The sequence below is a fragment of the Artemia sp. Qi Xiang Cuo genome, chromosome 9 (genome assembly GCF_049724085.1).
Source record: "Artemia sp. Qi Xiang Cuo chromosome 9, ASM4972408v1, whole genome shotgun sequence".
Lineage (NCBI taxonomy): Eukaryota > Metazoa > Arthropoda > Branchiopoda > Anostraca > Artemiidae > Artemia > Artemia sp. Qi Xiang Cuo.
The window spans coordinates 52,699,041-52,720,779 of record NC_142802.1 but is presented as its reverse complement, the minus strand read 5'-3'; the positions used below and the strand labels follow the sequence as shown (position 1 = coordinate 52,720,779).

Here is a 21,739-nt window from a genome sequence, read left to right as displayed (position 1 = left end):
CACAAACTCGATTTATTTGCCAGTTTTGACACTAGGCACACAGCTGCTTTACGATATGAAGTGAAAGTGTTTCATTTGTGGGATATAAACCCCAACTCCCATTTACGTATTGTCCGAAACGTTCTAAAGGAGACCCGAGACGGTCAATTATTTTTGATCAAAAGCTTCCGTCAATCGATTAATTCAAGCGTGACTGACCGTTTAGGAACCTGTTTGACGCTTGAGTCAAGCGCTGACCGTGATTGATCCAAAGTTTGAATGACTCAAGCGGTTGACGAGGGTGATTGGCCGTCTAAACTAGTTTTGCTCAAGTATTGCGTCAGTCACGCGCCAACAACAATGGAAGACACATCGAAAGTAAGCAAAAATGCAGAATGCGAGTTTATCTGTTTATTAATAGAGTTATACCAGAATCATCCTAACTTATGGAAAGTTAAAAGTGGAAATTATTATAACCGAAATAAGAAAAGAGCGGCTTTTGACAGGATTTTAAGGGTGAGGCGGTAAAGACATTGAAACCAGATTACACAGTTTCCGAACTAAAAGAGTAAATTAATATTTTAAGAACAAATTCCAACTGCGAGTACAAGGCGATCGAGCAGAAAAAGAAGTTGCAAACCAACGATGCTTCCTATTTTCTTTTATTTTCGCTTGAGCGCAACCAAAGTGTATGCAAGAAAAGCCAAATCAATATTAGACTGCATTTCACACTATCTGACTCAGAACTGAAACTAAAAATCTGGCCGTGAGTTAAAATCAAATTTGAAATTAGCTTTGGTCAAGGTTGAAGCGTTGATTGAAGGTTGATTGAAGCACACGTCAATCGATTGACGAAAGCTTTTGAGAAAAATAGTTGACCGTCTCGGGCCTCCTCAAGGCGTTAAGCCCCCATGCCTGATCCATAAGTGTTCATTTTTAGTGCTCTGGAGTCAAGCTAAACTCAGCATGACAAACCTCGGTCTCTTTTAGATAAATTGAAACTTTTGTGCCCATGGGCTTTGGGGTTTATGTTAAGTTGAATCCTGTGTTAAGTGGTCTTTAAAAATTACAACCGATTATAAGAGCTTTTGATGTAGGTATTCAGTTATAGGAGCTTTAAATCTTTTTTTAAATCGAAGAAATATCGTTTCATAGAGCACAGGCATGACCCATATAGGAGGAGGGGGGGGGGGGGGGGTAAATCTGATGGTTTTTATTAGTGGGAAGGGGTTCGAAATGTGAAAAATTAGTGGGGAGGGGTTCGAAATACGAAACATCCCATTTTAATGAATATAAACTTTTGATGAGTGGGTGGGGTCCTTTAAGCCAATCTTAGAGGGAAAGCATTCATCCCAAAAGAAACACCCAAATTTGGCCAAGATAATGTCAGTGATAAATTTTGTAACAACTTTAGACAAGAAACAAATTATTACTGCTCTCATTTAAGTTTGATTTTGTTCCCCAGTGGAATGCATCGCCAAATATGGGAGTAGTTATTATTCATCATTGGATTAAATTTTTTTTCTTTCAGTCCTATTGTCTCAAGCATTCTGTAAATAAGAAGCAGCCATTAGATGGTATAAATGACCCTTCTCCAAGAAAATCCAAGAAGGACATGACTCCAGAAGAGAGAAAACAGGCCAAAGCTGAAAAGTTGTGTGAACTGGAAACTGAATTTTATAAACATGCTAGTGTAACAGAAGCATCTAAAGTGTTGAATATTGATGCGGAGACATGCAGCTGGTTTTTCAGCTATTGGATACTAAAAAGAAAGGTATGTCATTTTAAAAGGGCTTGAAAAAAACTGAAGAACTGAAAAAACTCCTTCAGTTTTTTTAAACTGAAGAAGTTGCTGTAACCTCTAAAGATCGTATCTGACACTTTTATACTAATTACCAAAAACCATTCCTATGTCGTTCTCAAAGGGAGGGTCAAAGGGTAATGTAGATCAAGAGGATATATGTCTGCTCAGAGGCGCAGTTAATATATGAAAATATTTAATAAATTATTAATTAATTTACTTACCTTAGACCTTAGATCCTCCAAAGCCAGGAATGGCTCATAGGGCGTCTACGAAGCCTCGCCAGACATCTCGCATCTACGAAGCCTCGCCAGACATCTTGACTAGTTTATCAGGTACTCCGTAATATTTTAGAATCGTCCATAAAGTATCTCGGTCGATAGAATCGAACGCCTTTTCAAAATCAATGAAGAGCAAGTACATCTTTTTGTTCCATTCTCTTGACTCTTCTATCATCAGTCTTAGAATGAAAATAAGGTCAGAGCAAGACCTACCAGGTCGGAACCCGTGTTACTCTTCTCTGAGGTGTGAATCTAGGGCTATTCTTTGGCGTTCTAGTATGACTCTGGTTAGTATTTTGCTAAGCAAAGACATTAGGTTGATGGCCCTCCAGGTGTAACAGACTAGTGCATCGCCTTTCTTGAAGATTTTTGCTAGTACACCTTTGATCCAGTCTTTTGGAACGTTTTTGCGATTTCAGATGCCCCCTAGGATAGCAGTCTAAACGGTTATGCAGGCATAAAGAGAAACTTTCAGTATCTCTGTCGCGATCCCATCTACTCAAGGTGGCTGTCCTTTTTTCAGCCTTTTCACAGCTGTCGTCACTTCTTCAGTGCTTGGGGGGTCAGCACTTACGTCAAATTGTAAAAACGGTTTGTCAGGTAATATTTCTGGATCGTCAGGTCTGGGTCTATTTAAGACTTTCTTGAAATGTGAGGCCCATCTCTCGTCCGCTTTCTGTGGATTCCAGATTACGTCCTCACTTTCATCTTTTACAAGGGATGTTCGGATTGTTTTCTTTCCGACTATCTCATTCGTTAGTCGATACACCATTTTCGAGTCTCCTTTCTTAGCAGCTTCTTCTGCAAATGCTGCTTTTTCCTCGATAATTTTTCTTTTGTCTTTCCTTTCACTTCTTTTAACCGCCTTATCCTCTTCTTTGTAACGGAGCTGTAACTGGGCTTTTTGTTTAGGGCTCAACGTGTTTAGGATAAGCGTCCAGGTCTCCTCGCGTTGACTGATACATTTCCAGGTGTCGTCCGATATCCATTTTTCTTTCTTTCTTTTCTTGAAGCCAAGGCTGGCCTTCGCAACGTCATGGTATGCACTTTTCACGGAGGTCCATATGTTTTCAATACTAGTGTCTTCAGCTTCATCGAGCAGGTTTAACGCTTCAAATTTGTTATGTAGTGATATGCAGAAACTTCTGCGGATATCACGATCTTTCAGCTTATCAGTGTCGAACTGTTTGTGTGTTGTGGCGTTGGTTTTCGGTTTCTGAGCTTTCAGTTTAATTCTTACTTCGGCTATCATCAAGATATATATCATCAGAGATCATCAAGATATGATTAGATACGAAACGAGCTGTCAATATACGTTCGCTAACTGGTGTTCAGTTCGCCATTGCTTTGAGTGCAAGTGGTAACATCATAAGTCCGACACCAGTGTGGTGGACGGCAGGGTGTCCACTAAATGTCAAAGCATACCCCTCAAGAAATTTCTCCAATCTACTTTTAGTTCACCTCATGTTAATGAGAACGAACATATCGATGAGGTCTTATCTCATCTGTTTAATAGGGTATTGTGTCTTGGATATCTGATTCGTCGTTCTCACATTCCAAAAACCCATCTTCAGGTGTTATTTCGCAGTCAAAAATCGGTTCCGGGGGCATTCGGGGGTCGTTATCTGGGGGGGGGGGAGCTGATGCATCCGAGGCTGTTGTAGGCGTTTCAGTTACAGGTGTTTTTCCCCTGAGGGTTGCCCCTCAGGGTTCTGGGTGTGGGTTGCAAACCCACAGCCCAACCCTCCTCATTTAACGGACTTGGGACCCTCATGTTCCCCCGACCTCTGAGAGGCAAGGTTCCTTACATATAATAATAATATAAATAATTATTTATATTTTCTTAAATAATAACCCGTTAACAATTTCTTACATATAAATAATAATAATTAAAATAATTAATTGATAAATTAAAAGTTAAATTATTAACTAACTAATAAACTGAAAACAATTTTGTTAAAATTTTGACTGAAAATTTGGTGGGAGACAGGGGGGGGGGGTGCGCTTATCAAGATTTTGCCCCGGGCGCAAGAGAGGTCAGAACCGCCTCTCTGTCTGGTTGAATATGCGTTATTGTCTGCAGATATACCCTTTGAGAACAACTTAGCTAACGGGTTTTAGCAGTTGTCTCCAACAAGTGAAAACTTTTGATACGACCTTTAGACATGACAGCAACAAAGTTATGTTTTGTTCTAAAATAAATTATTATTTGTTACTATAGTTTATTTATCTAGACTTGGTTGAAAAAAATGGTTCATTTTTGAAAAATATTCGTTTTTTTTGGTATTTGCTTGTGTGTTGTATGAAAAATGTACTTACGTAAATTTTAGCTTAAACCTAGTCGAAATTGACTTTGAAAAAAATGTTAGTATTTGGTTTGGTTATTAATCCATTTTAGCGAATGGCCTAGAACGACGAACTAAATAAGAAGGTTCTATGAATTGTTACAGTGCATATTTCTGTTAAAATGCACATCACAAAAGTTGTGGTATACTGAAATATTTTTCACTTATGCCTTATTAATAATATATTAAAATTGATAAAAAATAATTCGATAATATCTTAATGTCAATATTGTAATAATAAATATTTGCGATTATGCCTCATTAATAATATAATGATGCTATAAATATTTAAATAAAAAATATTATATATAACTAGATTAATATTATTATAAATTAATATGTTGATATTAATGTTACAATAATAAATGTTTTTGCTTATGCTTCATTAATAATATAAAGTTTTCAGTAAAATAAAATATTTAGAGTACGCAGATAAGCTTCATACTTTACGAAGTCCAGGTATATCAAGATATTTAACACTTAGGGTGGCAACATAGCTTTGTTATAGTTCTCTTGTGTCTTTCTCGCTCGCTTTCTCCTATAGTTTCTGAAGCTTTTATAATTAAGGGAAATACATGAAATTCAATAGAATGTAATATAACCAGAAAATAAATCGTAATTGATGAATTTGTATGCAACATTCACATGAATAACTGCTTGACCAATATCAGAAAGAAAATAAAACTGAGCTAGACTTGTCGCAAGTTCATGATAGGTTTTCACGTCAACCACGGTAATTTGAATGGAGTTTTGTCACATGTTTCAGGAAACTGACATATTTGCCCCATAATTAAGAACATCAGATGTCACTCCATTTTTTTGTCACTATAATTTCGTATTCTCGATAAAACTAAAGTTTTCCCCAAAAATGTTTTTTTTTATGTCTCAATTTATTGCCAAAAAGTGCAGATTGCTGAATACTCTTAATATATAAAAGTTCCTTTCTTATGATAATATCTGATGATCCATAGGAGTCAAAAGTCCATGTAGCTTTAAAGCCTGTTGAATAGTTGCCGTCAAGGTCTATTAGGTTTCGGCATTCCTGTGTTGGATAAAAACAACATTCTTAAAATAAAAACGCAAAACTTTTACATTATGCTTGTTCTATTCATATAGCTATAGTCATGTTATTCGTCGTTTTTCTTTTAGTCTTGTGGTGATAAGCCACTGCTTCCTCATCGTGTAGAAGAAGCAGAAGTTTTGACCCAACAGCAACAACAGGATGTTGATAGAATGAAAATGTTTTTGCAACTTCGGCAAGACTTAGAAAGAGTGAGTTCTTCTTTTGTTTATTGCTATCGAATAAGGCAATTCACAAATTGGCTTTGCCTCACAAAATTAATCTAAAACTTAAAAGGAAGAAGATGAAACTTCAATTCGTGTAATAGGACAATTTCAATGGGATTAATAAATTTTGCTTGCAAATATTGGCATGGCAGTCCTTACAATTCGTATTGTGGCTCCTTAGTGCTTATAAATACATTCTAAGACCACAATGGCTATACATGACGCATGAAACAAAGAAAAGAAAGGATATAATACAAAAAAAAAACAAAATCACATAGGTGAGAATAAACGAGAATTTTGTCAGCCAAGTCGACCTCAGTGCCTAGAAAAAAAAAATACAAAGACACAATCTAGCCTTTTGAAGTGAACTCAACAAGAAGAAAAATGACGCTGAATCAAAAACCAGCCAGAATAAATGACAGACAATTTACCAATTGGATTGGACAAATATTCTTTGCCTAGCAGTAGATTTTGGCTGCCTGCAATCTCAATTTTCATTAGAAATGCGGACAGGTTGTCTTAAATTAGACTGGGGGGGGGAATTGATTGAACCTTTTAATACTATGTTATTATAGATTGGGCTTAAGGAAATTATCTTCCCTGTGCAAATTTTGGGAGTCCTTGAGTTTTTCTGGAGTCATGGTTTTAATCCTTAATCGTTCGACGACAATATTGCTATCATTCGAAAGCTAACATTCATGTTTATTCATCTATTGATAATATTTTTAAAATTCACTTTGAATTTTTTACATAAAAAAAATCGTTTAAAAGCTGGTTGAAGTTCATTAATGTAAGCAAAATTTTCTATTACTTGAGGAAGTTAGGATCAATGGTGCCAATTCACGAAGATGTATGAGGAAGGGGTAATATAAGTTTTTTTTCTGATGAAGACACAAAAAAAAGTATTTTTCAAGATCTAGTAGACCATTTTTTTCCATTTTTTTTTAATGAAGAAAATAAAAAGGGTGTTTTTTCAAAATATAAGGGTGAGGTATAAGCACTCACCCCTCATTGGCACCCCTGGTTAAGATCATTTTTTAAGAAAAATTCTTACGTAATGTCGTAATTCTGTCCCGATGAATGGATAGATCTGAAGCTAATGACTTTATTTGATTTAAGTATCTTGTCCTTTCGGTGCAAGTTACAGCTGTAGGTTTGTTCAAAATCCCGTCTTTACAGTACACATAAACTTTGATGTAAAAGAATATGAATGAAAATTTTAATTCCATGTTGTACTTTTTTGTAAGAAAAAAAATGCTAGATTAACATATTCGACAGAAAAAAACTACAAGAAGAAAAAACAGAACAAACGACAGAAAAAATTAACATACTGAAGAGTTTTTACCATGTGTCCTGTACCCAGCTGCTACCACCCGCTGCATGGCCTGGAATTTGATTCCGGCGATGTGCTTATACCAAAGCATCTCCGCAACACTCCACACAAGAAGAAGAAGCTAATACCCTGTTACCAAAATTTGCAAAATTCCTAATTTATCTTATGATTCGAAATAAATTACTTTTTAATCAAAATTGTTTTGAAAATAATGCGCCAGTGCAGCTGTTCGATAAACTGCTCTGATTTTTTTCGTAACAATGGGGATTAAAAAGTAGCGTATATTGCATTGGATTTCAAAACAATATAGAGACGAATAATATGATAAATATCAACCTTTATTCTGCAGAGGAAGAAGGTAGATACAGAAATAAGCAAATGAATTGCAAAGAAAGAATGCAAATATCACTACTCTACAGATGTCGCCACTCGTGACCTTTTCGCTATACGTCTTAGGCTAATTGTGCCCTTTTTGTGCTTCTAGCCAGGCATTAAATCTCTGTAGAACGTGCAACAAAATCTGAAAAATAATGGTTAGCTTACTAAAATGCTTTCCTAATCTTACACCGTTTCAACTTAAAATACATATTTGGTTATCTAACCACCGTCACGAGTCTCGCTGAGCATAAACTGATGAGGCTATATCATGTAACCAGAATTTTCAAAATTTCTGATAGGCTCTATCATTTGATTTGTGTATCAAATGATCTTTGCATATAATATACCGTATGATAAAAATAGCCGATCGTGCGGTCTCGCACCTGGAGCATATATTTCAAATCAGCTTTTGATGGTAGGGTAGGCGCCTACCATGGTTGTCACGGGCTACAGTGAATTGTGGTTTAATCTCAGGGAGGGGCCCTTACCTTTTACAATTGTCTGTAAGATAGATTAATTTTATCTTAGAGTTGTTAGTAACAAATAGTGCCAGTGCAGCTGCTCGATGCTCTACTTCAGTTGTTGTTAAGTGTTGTAATAATGATTTACTGGTGATTGTTCCCCTCTATATACCTGTAAGCTAGAACATACAAAAATAAAATTAAAAAATTATCATAACTTTTTGAAAACAGCTTATTTTCAAAAGATTGGTGTCAGTTTAGCTATAGTTGAAGACCCTAAATTGCAAACATTTCATAGTTTTGTTTTATGCCTCCTAAAGGTGCAGAAACAGATTTTTTTTCTTTTTTTTTTACAGAAAAAGGGCTACAGGAAAAAACTCTTAAAAACGTATCAAAAATTTTTACGTTTTTACGTTTAAATTTGTTGCATGCTTGTTATGTTTTTACGAGTCGGACAAGAATTTTTTTTGGGATGGGGGTCAAATTCCTTACCCCCTCCCCCCACCTGGATACGACCTTGGCCGTATATAAGCTTCTATTTTTCAATCGAATTCGTTAGAATTTCTCTTAAAAGCTCCAAAAAAATTTCTTTTCTTCGGGAGAAGTCTGCTTTGATTGTATGTCTAGACAATACACTCAATATACTAAAAGAAGATGAGAAATTCAGTTTCCTTTCTTCCTGTCTCCATACAATATCACGTTTGTCCTCTTGAGGGCAACCTAGTAAAGAACAAACCCAACCCATAGTTATCACAGGAAAGCAGCATGTCTTCTTATTTGTCTTTGAATTCTGTAAAATAAAATTATAAGAAAATGTGAAAATGTTGTATGGTCTTTAATATTAGGCATGAAGATTCCTCATCTAGTCAGTCTTTGAACCCTTTCACCTGAATGTTTGCCTTGGGAGCATAAATTATTTCAACGTTATTAGTTATAGACTGAACTTAAGTTCAAAATTTAATCATTGGTTGATCGTATGTTTTCTTTCTTTTCTGTCTCATGTGATTTTGTAATAATTCTTTTTGAAGAGGTTGAATTAATCGAAATTTTATTTTAGGTGCGGAATCTGTGTTACATGGTCAACCGGAGAGAGAAACTGTCAAGGAGCTATTGCCGGCTACGAGAACAAACATTCTCAAAACAGGCAAGCATCTTAACGTCTTCGGGAATAATGCAGAGTGACGTACGGGATATTGTTGAAATGAATCATGCTCCTAACATTTATGACAAACTCTACTCTTCTCCCTATTCATGTACGCAAGAAATATCGGCTTTTGAAGCAACTTTAACCAAGATTTCATCTTCAAATGACAATACAAAAAATGAAAAGAAAAAGGTGAATGGTCGGCATCATTTAAGTGCTTCTCTTAGCTCTATAAGCTCTTTTACTTCTGATTCTGAAAGGGAGTCTAAATCAAGGATCAAAAGTCCTCTTGCAATGATTGAATCAAAAAGAGGTGTAACTGATTCTTCATCAGAGGAAAGTGCTTCTGAAACCAAGAGAAATATAGTACCTAAGAAAACAACGCAGCGTGTGAATAGTATTTACACGGATTCTGAAGATGAAATAAAAGAAAATTTGAGCAAGTCCTCAAAGAACGGAGTGAAGATGAAAACAAAAGGAGCTGTTAAGGAGTTCTCTGTTAAAGCCAAAGCTAAGTTGCCTGTGCCAAGTAAAGTGTCCAAAATTGGCCTTGTTTCTGAAGAGAGTTGCTCAGATGAGAATGAAAATGTGGAAATGAGTCTGACTGCAAGGAGAAAAGCTTTGAAGAAGGCTAACAGCGTGCAACCAAAATCTAAAGATAAGCAGCCAATTGTCCCTCCTAAGAACGATCCTGTTGCTAAGAAAAGACCTCCAAAGAAGGAAGTAGTTAAGGAAAATGCAAATGAAATTTTTATACCTTATGTACCTCAACGTCAAGCTGCTAGAAAAGCTGCTGAGACGATCAAAATCACGGGATTTGTCGAGAATTATAACCATTTGCCGTCTCCAGTTAGTAAGAAGCCGCTTCCAACTAAAAACAGACATGCCAAAGAGGATAGTAGCTCTGAAGACGACTCTGGTAAGAAGCAATCAGTTCGACCAGGTTCAGGCGATGTCGAAAAGCCCTTTCGTAGCAGGGGCCCTCGGCACACGCCTAAACCTGGGAGGACTGCTGACAACAACCCACCCAGCCGAGGTGCCCCAGCAAAATCTACTGGTGCCAAATCTTCAAATGCAAATAGTGGAAGCAGTTCAAGCTCCAGTTCAGACAGTGAATCAAGTAGCTCTTCCAGCTCAAGCAGCAACGAAAGCTCTAATGGCAGTAGCGGGTCGTCATCAAGTAGTGATAGTGACACCGAAGACGAGAAGTCAAACAAAATTGGACAATCGACCATTAAAAGAGCGGAATCACTCTCCTCTCCGAACTCCGTTACCTCAGAAAAGATCACAAGTGCTATCTCCCGAGAGAGAGAACCGTCAAACAAGAGGGATGACACGAAGATTGGATTCTCAGACTCTTACAGAAGCGATAGAAATATTGATAGTTGCCTCTCATATTCCTCCGACAAAGAAGCCAAAACTAGAGCCACTGGAAACTCCACAAGTAAATCTGAGAAAATTATCACTAAGGAGACGACAAGAATGAACAGGCCAATGCCTGCCAGTAGGAAAAAAGCTCTTGGTCTTCTCTCTCCTCGTGATACACCAGCAAAAAGTGAAAGTACCTGTGATGCATTGTCAAATAGTTTGCAATCTAGTCCTTCAGACAGTTCCAATTTGGGTTCACCTTGTAGCAATCGTACTGAAAAAGATGCTCAATTTCAGTCACAACGTGAACACTTGATAGACGATTCATGTGAATCCAAATATATCTCAAAGAAAGAAGATATACTGGATATGTCAGCAGATGCTAGTGAAAGATCAGAGCCTGATTTTAAAAGACCGAGACTAGAGTCGTCTTGTGACGGGGTCTCAAAACCTATCTCAGGAAAAAGTATGGTAAATGTTGTTGAAGAAACAAGGTCAAATATATTTGACATCACACAGACAGTTGCTAATGAACCATTATTTGGCCAAGATTTTAGCAGTGACGATGAACTGACACCAAATTTATCATTGAGCTTTTCGGATGCTCTTTTTCCTCCGTCTGCCAAGGAAGAGGATAGTGCCTTCGAAACTGCTAATCTTGTTGAAAAGCTTAGACAAAAGTATGCTCAAAAACCAATATTTACAGATGCAGTAGCAGATGAAATCAAATCTCTTGGTAGCCTAGTAGAAGAGCCGAAGACAGATAGTCGTTTTGTAGCGGAAATACCAGTTGAAATTGAATCAAAATGCAAAGATGAAACCTTACTTGACGAACCCACGGCAAAGAAGTGTGGCGACGTGTATGACTGTGAAAATGCTGTGGTATCTAGCAAAGAAAATCGACTTATTTCTATTTCAGAATCAAAGAAAATTGAAGTAAACTGTGCTGATAATGCTGCCACAAAAAATATAGGTGAGGATGTACTAGAACCTAAGCATAAAGCAGAAGCGGTAGAAAATACTTCATCTCAAGTTTCTGATCAAATTCAAGCTGATATGGCTGCTCGTGTTCGACCTTCTGACCCTTCTTTGCACGAGGAACTAAAAACTGACATTTTCACTTCTCAAAGTGAAATGGAAAAGTATCAAGCGGAATTTATGCGCATATACGCTGCTGGTGTTATAGATCCATCGGTTCTTCCTATGTATATTCAAGACCCAAAGCTAATGAACCACGCTGTAATGAACTACAATGGTCCATTTCCTCCGTTTAATCATCCGATGTACCATATGGGGTTCCCCAATCCTCCATTCGGAGGAAGATATCCCTGGGTAAACCCGGATATGATGCAAATGTATTACCTGCAAATGGCCAAAGAAAGAGCTTCTATGTTGTCGTCTCCTAACAGTGGATTTCATCATCAGCTTAGTAGAGGATATATGCCTCCAGTTTCTCCATCTTGTTTGCAACCGCCACTAAGCATGTATTCACAAAATGACTATTCTAATCCAAGCAGGAAACAGATGGCTTCTCCTATTACAACAGGTTCGAATAGACATCTTTCAGGACACCTTGAGTCTGCTAAAAATTTGCCTGCCGCTGCCGAAAATGAAATTGATTGTTCAGCTAATCGTACTATGTCCGATAACCTAGGCGTGGCTTATGGATTGGAGCAATCTTTGGGAATTGACAGTGACATTCGCGTTGCAAAAGATCGCAGACCTTCTGGAAAAGCTGAGTTAGCTGTGGAATCGCAAAACTCATGTCCTCCTATGGAAGAAGAATGCTGTCTCTCATCAGAGAACTTCTCTGCTGAACCCCATGTTCCCGACCCTATCCATCCTGCATTTCGTGATACGCAAACTGTGGATAACATTCTGACTACAGTTAATTTGGATAATAGCTCGTTTCCTACGAAGCGTGAAATGCTTGAACGGAAACGCCATGTTTCTAAGACCGCATCAATTGAAAATTTACCGCCTTTAGTCAATAATGTAGAGAAGCCATCTCAGGAAGTTGCAGGCACTTCTTCCTCAAGTATTGACGTATTTTCGCAATGTCTACGAAAATCCCCGTCGCCTATGCGGGAAAATCTTCCTCCTGATGTTTCGAGTACAACACTTCCGGAAACAACCCCTGAAGTCACAGAAGAAAAATCCACATTACGACCTCCTTCAGAATCCACTGATCTAGTCAATCCAATGGCTCTGCAAGCCCTAGCAAATGAGGCCGAAAGTTTACTTATACCTTCATTGTCAACTCCAGTTCCACCAACACCTGTCCCTAAAGAACAAGATCCAACCACACTGTCTTTAAATTTGCTACCAAAGCTTGAAACACCAACGCCAACGGTTTTGTCTTCCGTTGGAAATGATAGTGAGGATACACGAAGTGATATTTTCAGTGAACCTGGTTCTGAAGCTTCTATTAAAAAGCGATCAAAACAAAAACCTGTTGGGGCGCAAAGAAATAAGAAAACGGAAAGCGCACGAGGGAAAGGAAAGCCTAGGGGAAGTAAACAGAGTAATAAGCATATATTCCAACCGAAAATATTGAGTTCAACAGAAGCTTTGACTGGTACTGTCTATGACTTTGACGAGTTTGATGATGACTTCGAGAGTTCCGAGTCTTTTAAAGATATGCCTTTATTGCGGCAAGCTAGAAAGCCGTCCCTTCTTGGCCCAGAGAAATATAAGAGCACTAGGATATTGGGTACCGATGTTAACGAATCTGATAAGGTTGATGACCTTCCTCCAATTCTTGAACCTGTTGTTAGTAGATCTCCTCGGATTGCTCCTCCTACACCTGGTCGACCGGCATACACTCCCAGTAGACCTTACTCGACCCCTTGTCGAACTCCGTCTACTCCTAGTAGGGCATCTGCCACTCCTAAACGTGCCCCACCTACGCCGAGGAGAGCCCCGCCTACGCCTCGAAATGAACCAGATCTTAATAAATACATTATTGAGCCCTCCGCTTCTCCTTCACTGCCAGCTGAGCGTTCTCAGACGCTTTTTGAGCTTCAGGAATTGGACAAAGTTGTCAAAACTGCACTCCGGGTCCCTGAAACTTCAACCTCATCATTTGTTGCGAATGATTTTATAGACGATCCGAGTTTTTCGCCAGACAGAGAGAAACTTAATCAGTTGAAATTCAAAATTAGAGGCCCTCTTCCTTCTGCTTCCCCTGTTTCTGAACAAGTCACACCGCCGATTCCTCCTAATAGAACTACAACTGCAGATAGTTATCGAAGAATGAGAAAGAAGGAGCTCATCAGGCAATATTGGAACCAAAATGATGACCCTCAACCCCAGGAAGCTGTGCAGCAGCAAAATCTGCCAACGACTCCTTTCCGACCATACAATAGAGGCATTATGATACCGAAAGCAGTTGCTTCAATGAGTATACTTGGGATTGCAAAAGAGGAGCTTTTACGACCGCCGACACCGGAAGAGCCGCCTCCTCCGCCCTCGCCGCCAAAGCCTGAGAAGAAAAAGCGCAAACCAAGAGGAAATGGAATGGCTAGAGAATTGAAAAATCTTGCTTGTTCCATGCCCCTCCCTGGTGAAAAGAAACCACCTCAGCCAACTCCTCTTGTACCACCCTCTCTTCCTACTCCTGCACCAACCCCTTCTCCAAATGTTACAATTTCTCAAGCGCCAGAGCAGCTTTCTGCTCCGAAGCTAAAAATTAGGATTAGAGAGAATTGTGCTAGATCCGAGCTAATAGCCGTCGCGTCAGGAAATGATATTCCAATGTCACTAAAAACTGTGTCTGGACTAGGTATTAACCTTAGTGTGTCTGTGACAACTGAAGCTGAGCAAGAAATATCTAACAGAAAAGGCAAGTTAAAACCACCAAAAAAGCGACAGCTATCTGAAGGGTCTCCTCAACCACATTTAATGGACGCTGACGAAAACATGCAAGATATATGGAGGGAGAGTATGAAGATTCGAGAAGAAATAATGGCTTCTTTTGAAAGTAAAAGACCAAAGAAGAAACACAAGAAAGAGAAACGTCGATTGTTAGAGAGTGAAGACACTAGTTGTGTGAAGGTAAAAAAAGATAAGAAACATAAGAAACATAAAAAAGAGAAACGTAGAAAAGAACATAAAGTGTATACAGTGAATAATGATGGTAGTGCACCGAAGTTAGTAATACGATTAGGTAAACGTGAAGACGGAAGCGACGGCTATGAGAAACATTTGAAATATATTGATTCACCTGGTCCCAGTGAACGGACAAAATCGGATTCAGAGCCGTCGACTAGTGATAGTTTTACGAGAATATTACCCCTCAAACTCAAACTTGCTAGATATAACGATGGCTTTGTTGCTAAAAATGAAAATAGTGACTCGAAGCTATGTGTCAGTAGTGTAACAACTTTACAAACGATAGAAAAATCTCATGTGTGATTTTTCTTGTTCATTCTTTTTTTTTGTCAGTCCCTTTACCCGGAAGTTGACTCCACAAATTCTTATTTTAACTTGTTTTCCAGAAAAGAAGGCAGCACCTCGATTAGCAAAGACGGCGATTTTTTGTAGTCTGTATATATCTTCCTATAGTACGATTATAGCCCCCACAATTTCAGCCCCCTCCCTCCTTCTAGAAAAAATTATGTGCACGTACTTGGCCCCTTTATTGCCTCTTGAGTTTTTGGGTGTTCCAATCATACAGTTTATGCCATGAAATCGATTTTCTTTTTTCATAAAAATTAATATCTTGACAGAAATTCTGTTAAATCTAAAGATTCTCTTTAACCTAGTTTTTATTCTTTTTATAATCTACTTTTTAAAGAAAGTTTTTTCATTAGCAACATCTTATTGTCAGTCTCCGTTAACAACAATAAATTTGAATTTGTGGAAAGGACCATTTGTGAGTTTTACCTGTAGCTCAATGTTTTTCGTGTTCGTTTGTTATTTGAAGAATGTTGAAAAGATCGTGCGGCAGCGTTTTATTTTTATGATCATTATTGTTATTCAAGATGTTTTTAATAAAATTTTGAAGAAAAAAAATGGCGGAATTCAACGAGAAAAGAATTAATTGGCAATAATGACTAAATTTGGGGACAACATTTTAAACATGATTTTTATTTAATCTTATTCTTTCGAGAAGAAATTCAAAAGGATGGAAAATAATTGTTGAACTTAGTGTCAAGTCGTGTTCAGCTTATTCTGTACTAACTTATTTTTTTCGATTTTATTTTCGGAGTTTCTGTATAGAATTTTTTAACTTGAGTTTCTGTTGTTCCGTTTTTTTATGAATTTAATGAAGTGACATTATATTTTCTGATTGAAATTAGTTTTTACTATATATAGTAGCTTGTATACTTCCAAGAATTGGGTATATTCTGCTTGCATATAGGTACACAGTCCATGGCTTAGGATTGGTTGCTGGAACAGTTTTTTCAGGGGAGGGGTAAAACCCTAAATGTTTCATTAACACGAAACACCAAACCTTTACTGGAGACGGACCCTCCGGGATGGAATTTATCAACCCTTGCGCATGTGCGACAGTTCCTTGTTGACATCAGTATTTATTTTAACTATATAACTATACTCTGGCATTTTAGTCTGTTTCCGGTAGTCACAAAATCAACTATATATAAAATTTCTTTAACAACTGTCTTATATACACTGAATTTTTAAACCGGAACAGATTGAAAATTTGATGTCTAGGCCTTTTAGACTTCACTAATCGATATGGCCTGACACTAAAAAAATATAATCGGTTTAAATAATTGAAACTTTGGTTTAAATAATAAGTGCTTGTATGGGTGCAGGAGCGTATTTTGGGGAACGGAAGGGGTAAATTCGAAAAAAATATAGTTTCAGTATTAGAAATTATTCAAAAATAGCGAAATCATGATATTTTTTTTTTGGTGGGGGGGGGGGGTTGAACTCGGAAAGTCCCATTCACCCTGATGTATACGTTTTTGGATGTGTTGAATTAGGCACCAGAGGTGTTCTGAGACTTTTTTGAGGCTTTTTTTGTATGCCGTAAATCGTAAAAACGGGTATTTCTAAGTTTTTGCGGAAGAAGGAACTGGGATGGGGGCTCTTCTTCAAAAATGCTCTCCTACATGTTGTAGTTCAAAGTGTTAACTTCATCAGGAACAATTTTTATGTTCTTTAAAATGGTTTTAAAATTTCGCTTTATATAAACAGCTTTAATTGAAATATTCAGTATTAAAGTGAGCAAAGTTCTGTCCTTGTTATTTTCGAAGTAGCAGTGCCCTCCCTCTCTCAACCCCACATTGCTAAAAACCCGTATTTATCAATGAACTCACGGACTTCATTCTAATTCCTGGATTATCTCAGAAGATACAGTATTATCTCTACAACTCTGAAAGTAGGTCATTTCTGTCGTAAGCAACATTATACTGTATCCAATTAATTCCAAACAAGATTAGCGTCACCTGTGGGGTAATTTGAAGGACCCTACCCCAGTTTCTCGCCATCATCGATAATTGCTGTAAACAATTTCATGTATAATTTATTTGGGCAATAATGGAAAGAAAATTTAATTTTCACTAACAAAAAAAAGTTTTAGTACTTGAAATTTGTCTTTACTCCTGTGAATTAAAAATGGAAATTTTGAAACCATTGGTGGCAGTAAGGACAAGTGGATTGGAATCAGGAATGAATCCTGGTGTGGCTGAGTTGAGTACTGTCATTGGGATTTGGGATTTTGTCTGCTTTATACTTCTAACTTCTACCAGACAATTAATATTTTTCTCCTAGTAGATTTTTCTTATCTAAGATAAGAAAAATTAAGTTTTTCTCATTAAGTCTATATTGATCTTGCAAACTTATAACTGAAAGTAAGTGGCTTAATTTTAGACAATTAAGATTGGGAGGCTGTATCTTTGAGGTTACTTTTTACTTAATTTGGCTTTAATACCGAACCTTCAAAACCTGGCTTTTATTTCGAAGCTTAAACCTTAATTTAAGAACTAGAACCTTTCTATTGATTGCTGTCATGACAGTAGAAACGAGAGGCTCTGGTATTTCTTTTTAATTCCGACTCCTGGAGGACAATTTATGTTTAATTAGTGCCCCCCAAAAGTTAACTTAATCCAACAAAACATTAATTTATTAATATATATGTTTTTCAATATGATCAATGGATAGGAGGGTAGCTAGTCTTATATTTTCCACTTAGTTTGCCTAGTTTTGGCGTCTTTTTCTTACCTGAGCCCCTTCCCTCGAAATGTTGTGCCCCATCCAAAGAGTGCTCATTGCATTTTTGGTTGATCTTTTGGAATTTGATGAGCTGTGCAACTAAGGTTGCTGACAAGGTCGTATACAGAATTTGTTGGGGGGTACAAAAAAAACCTAAAAATGTTTAAAAAATTTGTTTACCTGCATTTTTTTTACTGTATTACGAGTCGGACAAAAATAAAATTTCGAAGAAAGCCTCAAACCCGTAAAATTCCCTCAACCCTGGATACGGCCTTGTGCTGATTTGAGAAATCCAAGGAAAAACAAATTGAAATCATCTAATGTAATTGCAATGAATATATTGAACTGACTGCTATTTTTCTTTATGACTTGTTGAAAAATTAGAAACTCGGTTCAAGCATCCAAATTTAGCAATTTATGAAAACAACGCATATAATCACTTTTATTTATTAAACAAATTTCCAAAATAGCCTATTCCACAAATAATCATTTTATCCGGCGTGTTGACAAAAAATGAGTACCGTTGAAATGATAATTTTGTCATTTCCTACTTATCGTAGGCCACCGCTATTATACATGATCTATAAAAAACTGCCATTCGAGTGTTCAGTTAAGCTGAGTCGTAGTTTCTCATAATAACGAATTTTATTTACACATTTCGATGACCATATTAGCTTTTTTACATAACCTGCCTGTTTTTGTTTACGTCTTTTTCAGAGCGCGGTTGTGAATTTAAAGCGGTAAATTTTCATAGAATAAGAAGTGCGTATATTAGGTTTTCAGGTAAGGTGCTATTGGAGGTACGTGCCTCTTACATATCTCACTCTGATTGAATTCTTTGTCGCTTGTATGTATTTTATGCATCTTTCGGCTTTGGGAATGGGGCGGTAACAACACCCATAGCACTGTGTTTCCATTTGATGATTTTAATAATTACTTATAAACGATGATATTGAAGCGTGATGCAATTAAATGATTTGATTAAGTATGAGGTTTGGACAGTTGTACAATTTCTTGAACGTGCAATAGTCTAATCCACGGTTTTGAGGTACAAATCGTTATTTGAAAAATTGATTTCATGTGGCCAGAATTTATCGAAGTTCAAATATATCGGTTAACTATGATTCGTCAATTTACAATTGTTTTCGCTTTTTGCACCTTCTATTAAAGTTCTCAGTACCACTTTGCTAAATCAAATATATGGTCTTTAAAAGATTGATGAAATATAAATCTTTAGATTAGCCTGTATAACCTACCAACTTAATTTGAAGTTGAAAAATTAAAAATTAGTTGGTGTTACATCCATTGGATTACAGAACACCACGTTCGTTTTAATTGGCTTTATTTTATTATAGTTACTTCTTTTCTTGTTAAAGTTTAAAATCGCTTCACGTGATCTCGTTCGCAATTTTCGATTTTTGTTTCCTTTCAAATTACTATTTTATGTAGCATATATTTCTGGTGAGTATCCTGACTATTTTGTTTTCCTTTGACTTTTTAAAAATTTAGCGACTATAGGTTTGTGCAGTAGTACAACGTTATTATCGATTGTTAATGAAATATTTATTTGTAAAAAGCCACTGTAAATATGTAATGCTCTTTGGCACAAGTTATGTTTCTTCTTCTTCTTTGTGTCCAGTGTTATTGTATAAAGTGGTATTAAGTATGGTTCATAGCAAGCGCTAGCTTTGTACACTGCTATTTCTTTGCGATAGAAATTAGTAAAAAATTTATACAGATCAATGTGTTTTATTTACTGTATTGCGGAATAAAGTAATTGTTATAATAATTCTTGGTTTTATAATTTTAATTTTGTCGGGTGCTTGACTTTGAACGTTTAGTCGTAATAATAATGATTCATTTTCATCCTCTTTACAAAATTAAAATAGAGGATTAAATAAATGAAAAGAAAAATAAAACTCACGAGTATGCTACGAATTTACTTCAGAAGAAAATCAACAATATGTTATCCACGCTTTTGGAATATTTCATTCATTTTCACTGTAATATCACTATTTCTTAGCGATATAAGTATTCCTGATCGATAAAGGAAGGTCAAGAAACACTTGCAGTATCTGAATAACTGTCTACGGATGATAAGGTGGCTCAAAGAGTATGAGTGACTTACATGCTACCCATATTCTCTGAGTCAGTGGCAAATCCAGAAGGGGGGAGTGAGGAGGATGCCCCCCCCCCTAACGTAGTCTAAAGTAGTGTAATTTACTTAATTAACGCAAGTTTGCGTTAAATAAACTTGCTCCTAACGCAAGTTTATGGAATTAACCTATTTTGCGCCCCCCCCCTAAAACAATCCTGGATCCGCCCCTGCTCTCAGCCACCTTATAATTTACCCACACGCTTTAAGGTGGCTAAAGAAAAAAATATAAACTGTCGTAAGGATGTGGAAAAATATGCGGGACACAAATATTGCATTGTAAAGCCTTCCTAAGTATTTCTTATCAAACTGCCCTTTTAAACTGGCAAGCATGCCACACGTCTTCCGAAGTTTTTCCTTAATAGCTTGAATAAAAAAGGGTTGTATATCCATCATTTGTGCACTAGTACATAGTCCTAGTTAATTTAACGGGTCCGTATGTCTCATAGAAGATCACCCAACTAGAAAAGACATGCTTGCTCCAGAATTTGCAGAAAACAGAAGAGAAAGGTGGTTCAAAAGGTAAGCAGTCTGTTTTTCTCAAGTCTGTTTTTCTTTTTTTAAGCAAATCTGTTCAGACTCGAGTAAATATGAGCGTCAAAATCTCTGCCAATGTATATAATCCCCAGGAACTTTATTAGATAGTCTCGAACGAATAAACTGCAAGATAGCTGGTACTGATATGTTAAAACAAGCAGATAGCTTATCAGCTTCGGCTGCACACGAGCGGGCCAAACAATTGGTCTCTAATCGCGTGCACTAAGCATGGGCTCGTTTTTTCAACTAGGTAGATTAACATCCTAACACGGCCATTCCATCTCGAGACTATGATAGTAGCGGGCTCGCTTGGAAGCATCTGCACATCCAAAGGATAGAAAACCACTAAACGAGGTGTTTGAAATCCTTTAGCTGGTCTATCGGTTAACATGTCAACCATGTAAACTGACGCCGGCAGTGTACCCCTACGCTTCTACAGAATCTCGATGTTACGCACACCTTTACAAATATCAATCGTAACTTTAAGAGCTTCCACTTTGAGCCAACTTTCATCGTTAATTTACGATCAATCTTATTCCGAATTTACCATTGAAAAAAGCTCAATACAGGTGACTCATAAACCAATTTATTCATAGCACCACAAAATCTACCATAATGTGGCCAGAACAGTTATCGATGGTAATATAATTCTCAGAGAGAGTAAATTCTGATTAAAAAAGGAAACATCAGTTCCCCCTCACCAAAAAGTGAGACAACTCCCGCACTATGGGGTCCGCTTGTACATGAACGCTTGCGGCAGGTAAACGCCCTTCTTCAGCTCGCTCGTCAGAGTTTAAATTTTTGCTAGTTAAATAATCGTGAAATTGGCAGGGATTTTAATGGCGTTCAAAAACTGAAACAGTGTTTCGCAGTAATTTCACTTGCAATGTAGTCCGATTAAATCAAATATTAAACCCAGTTTATGTCTTCACGGTTCAAAGGCAAAATCAGAGCTGAAATCTGTCCTCAACTTTTCAGCTATAGGATAGAGTTCATGGCAGTTTGTGGCAATTGGAAAAAGCAGAGGTTCTTTATCTCCGCCCTTACTTTTCCTCAGGCATGTACACGTGGGTGTGGGTGCACGAACCCTCTTGAAACCACAAGTTTTACTACTTTCCACATAACTTATCTTTTTAAAATTGCTCCACTGCCCTCAAACACGTCCGTATGTCCGTGCCTGTCGTTATATGCTTTCTAATCTTAATTTTTTTAAATGAAATTCTTAACATACGGGAAATATTCTGAGAACAGTTGAGATAAAAAAAATTATGAACCGAACATTTGAACATCATAGCTATAGCAGTAGGCTAGCTGCAACCTAGTAAAGCGCGAACTGTGGTTCATAATAACCGAAAGATTAAAAATGCGCTTTCTAAGAAACTGTCATGCTAGGAACACGTACAGAAAATAAGCCAGTTAAAAAAAAACAACATAAAAATACATTTAGAGTACCTTTCCGATAAAAGTTTTTTTTTTCGGCATAAT

General features: G+C 37.1%; 1 protein-coding gene across 2 annotated transcripts in view; it reads left to right on the top strand.

Moving 5' to 3' along the window:
• rno (PHD finger protein rhinoceros) overlaps window positions 1–19,345 on the top strand; it is a 59,202-nt gene extending 39,857 nt beyond the window's left edge. For both annotated transcript variants that reach the window (XM_089094704.1, XM_089094705.1), the window contains exons 9-11: window positions 1,511–1,753; window positions 5,556–5,678; window positions 8,923–19,345. In XM_089094704.1, coding sequence (XP_088950830.1) covers window positions 1,511–1,753; window positions 5,556–5,678; window positions 8,923–14,793 — 6,237 coding nt within the window. In that variant the 3' untranslated portion in view covers window positions 14,794–19,345. The remainder of the gene's footprint in view (window positions 1–1,510; window positions 1,754–5,555; window positions 5,679–8,922) is intronic.
• Window positions 19,346–21,739: the final 2,394 nt, after the last annotated feature.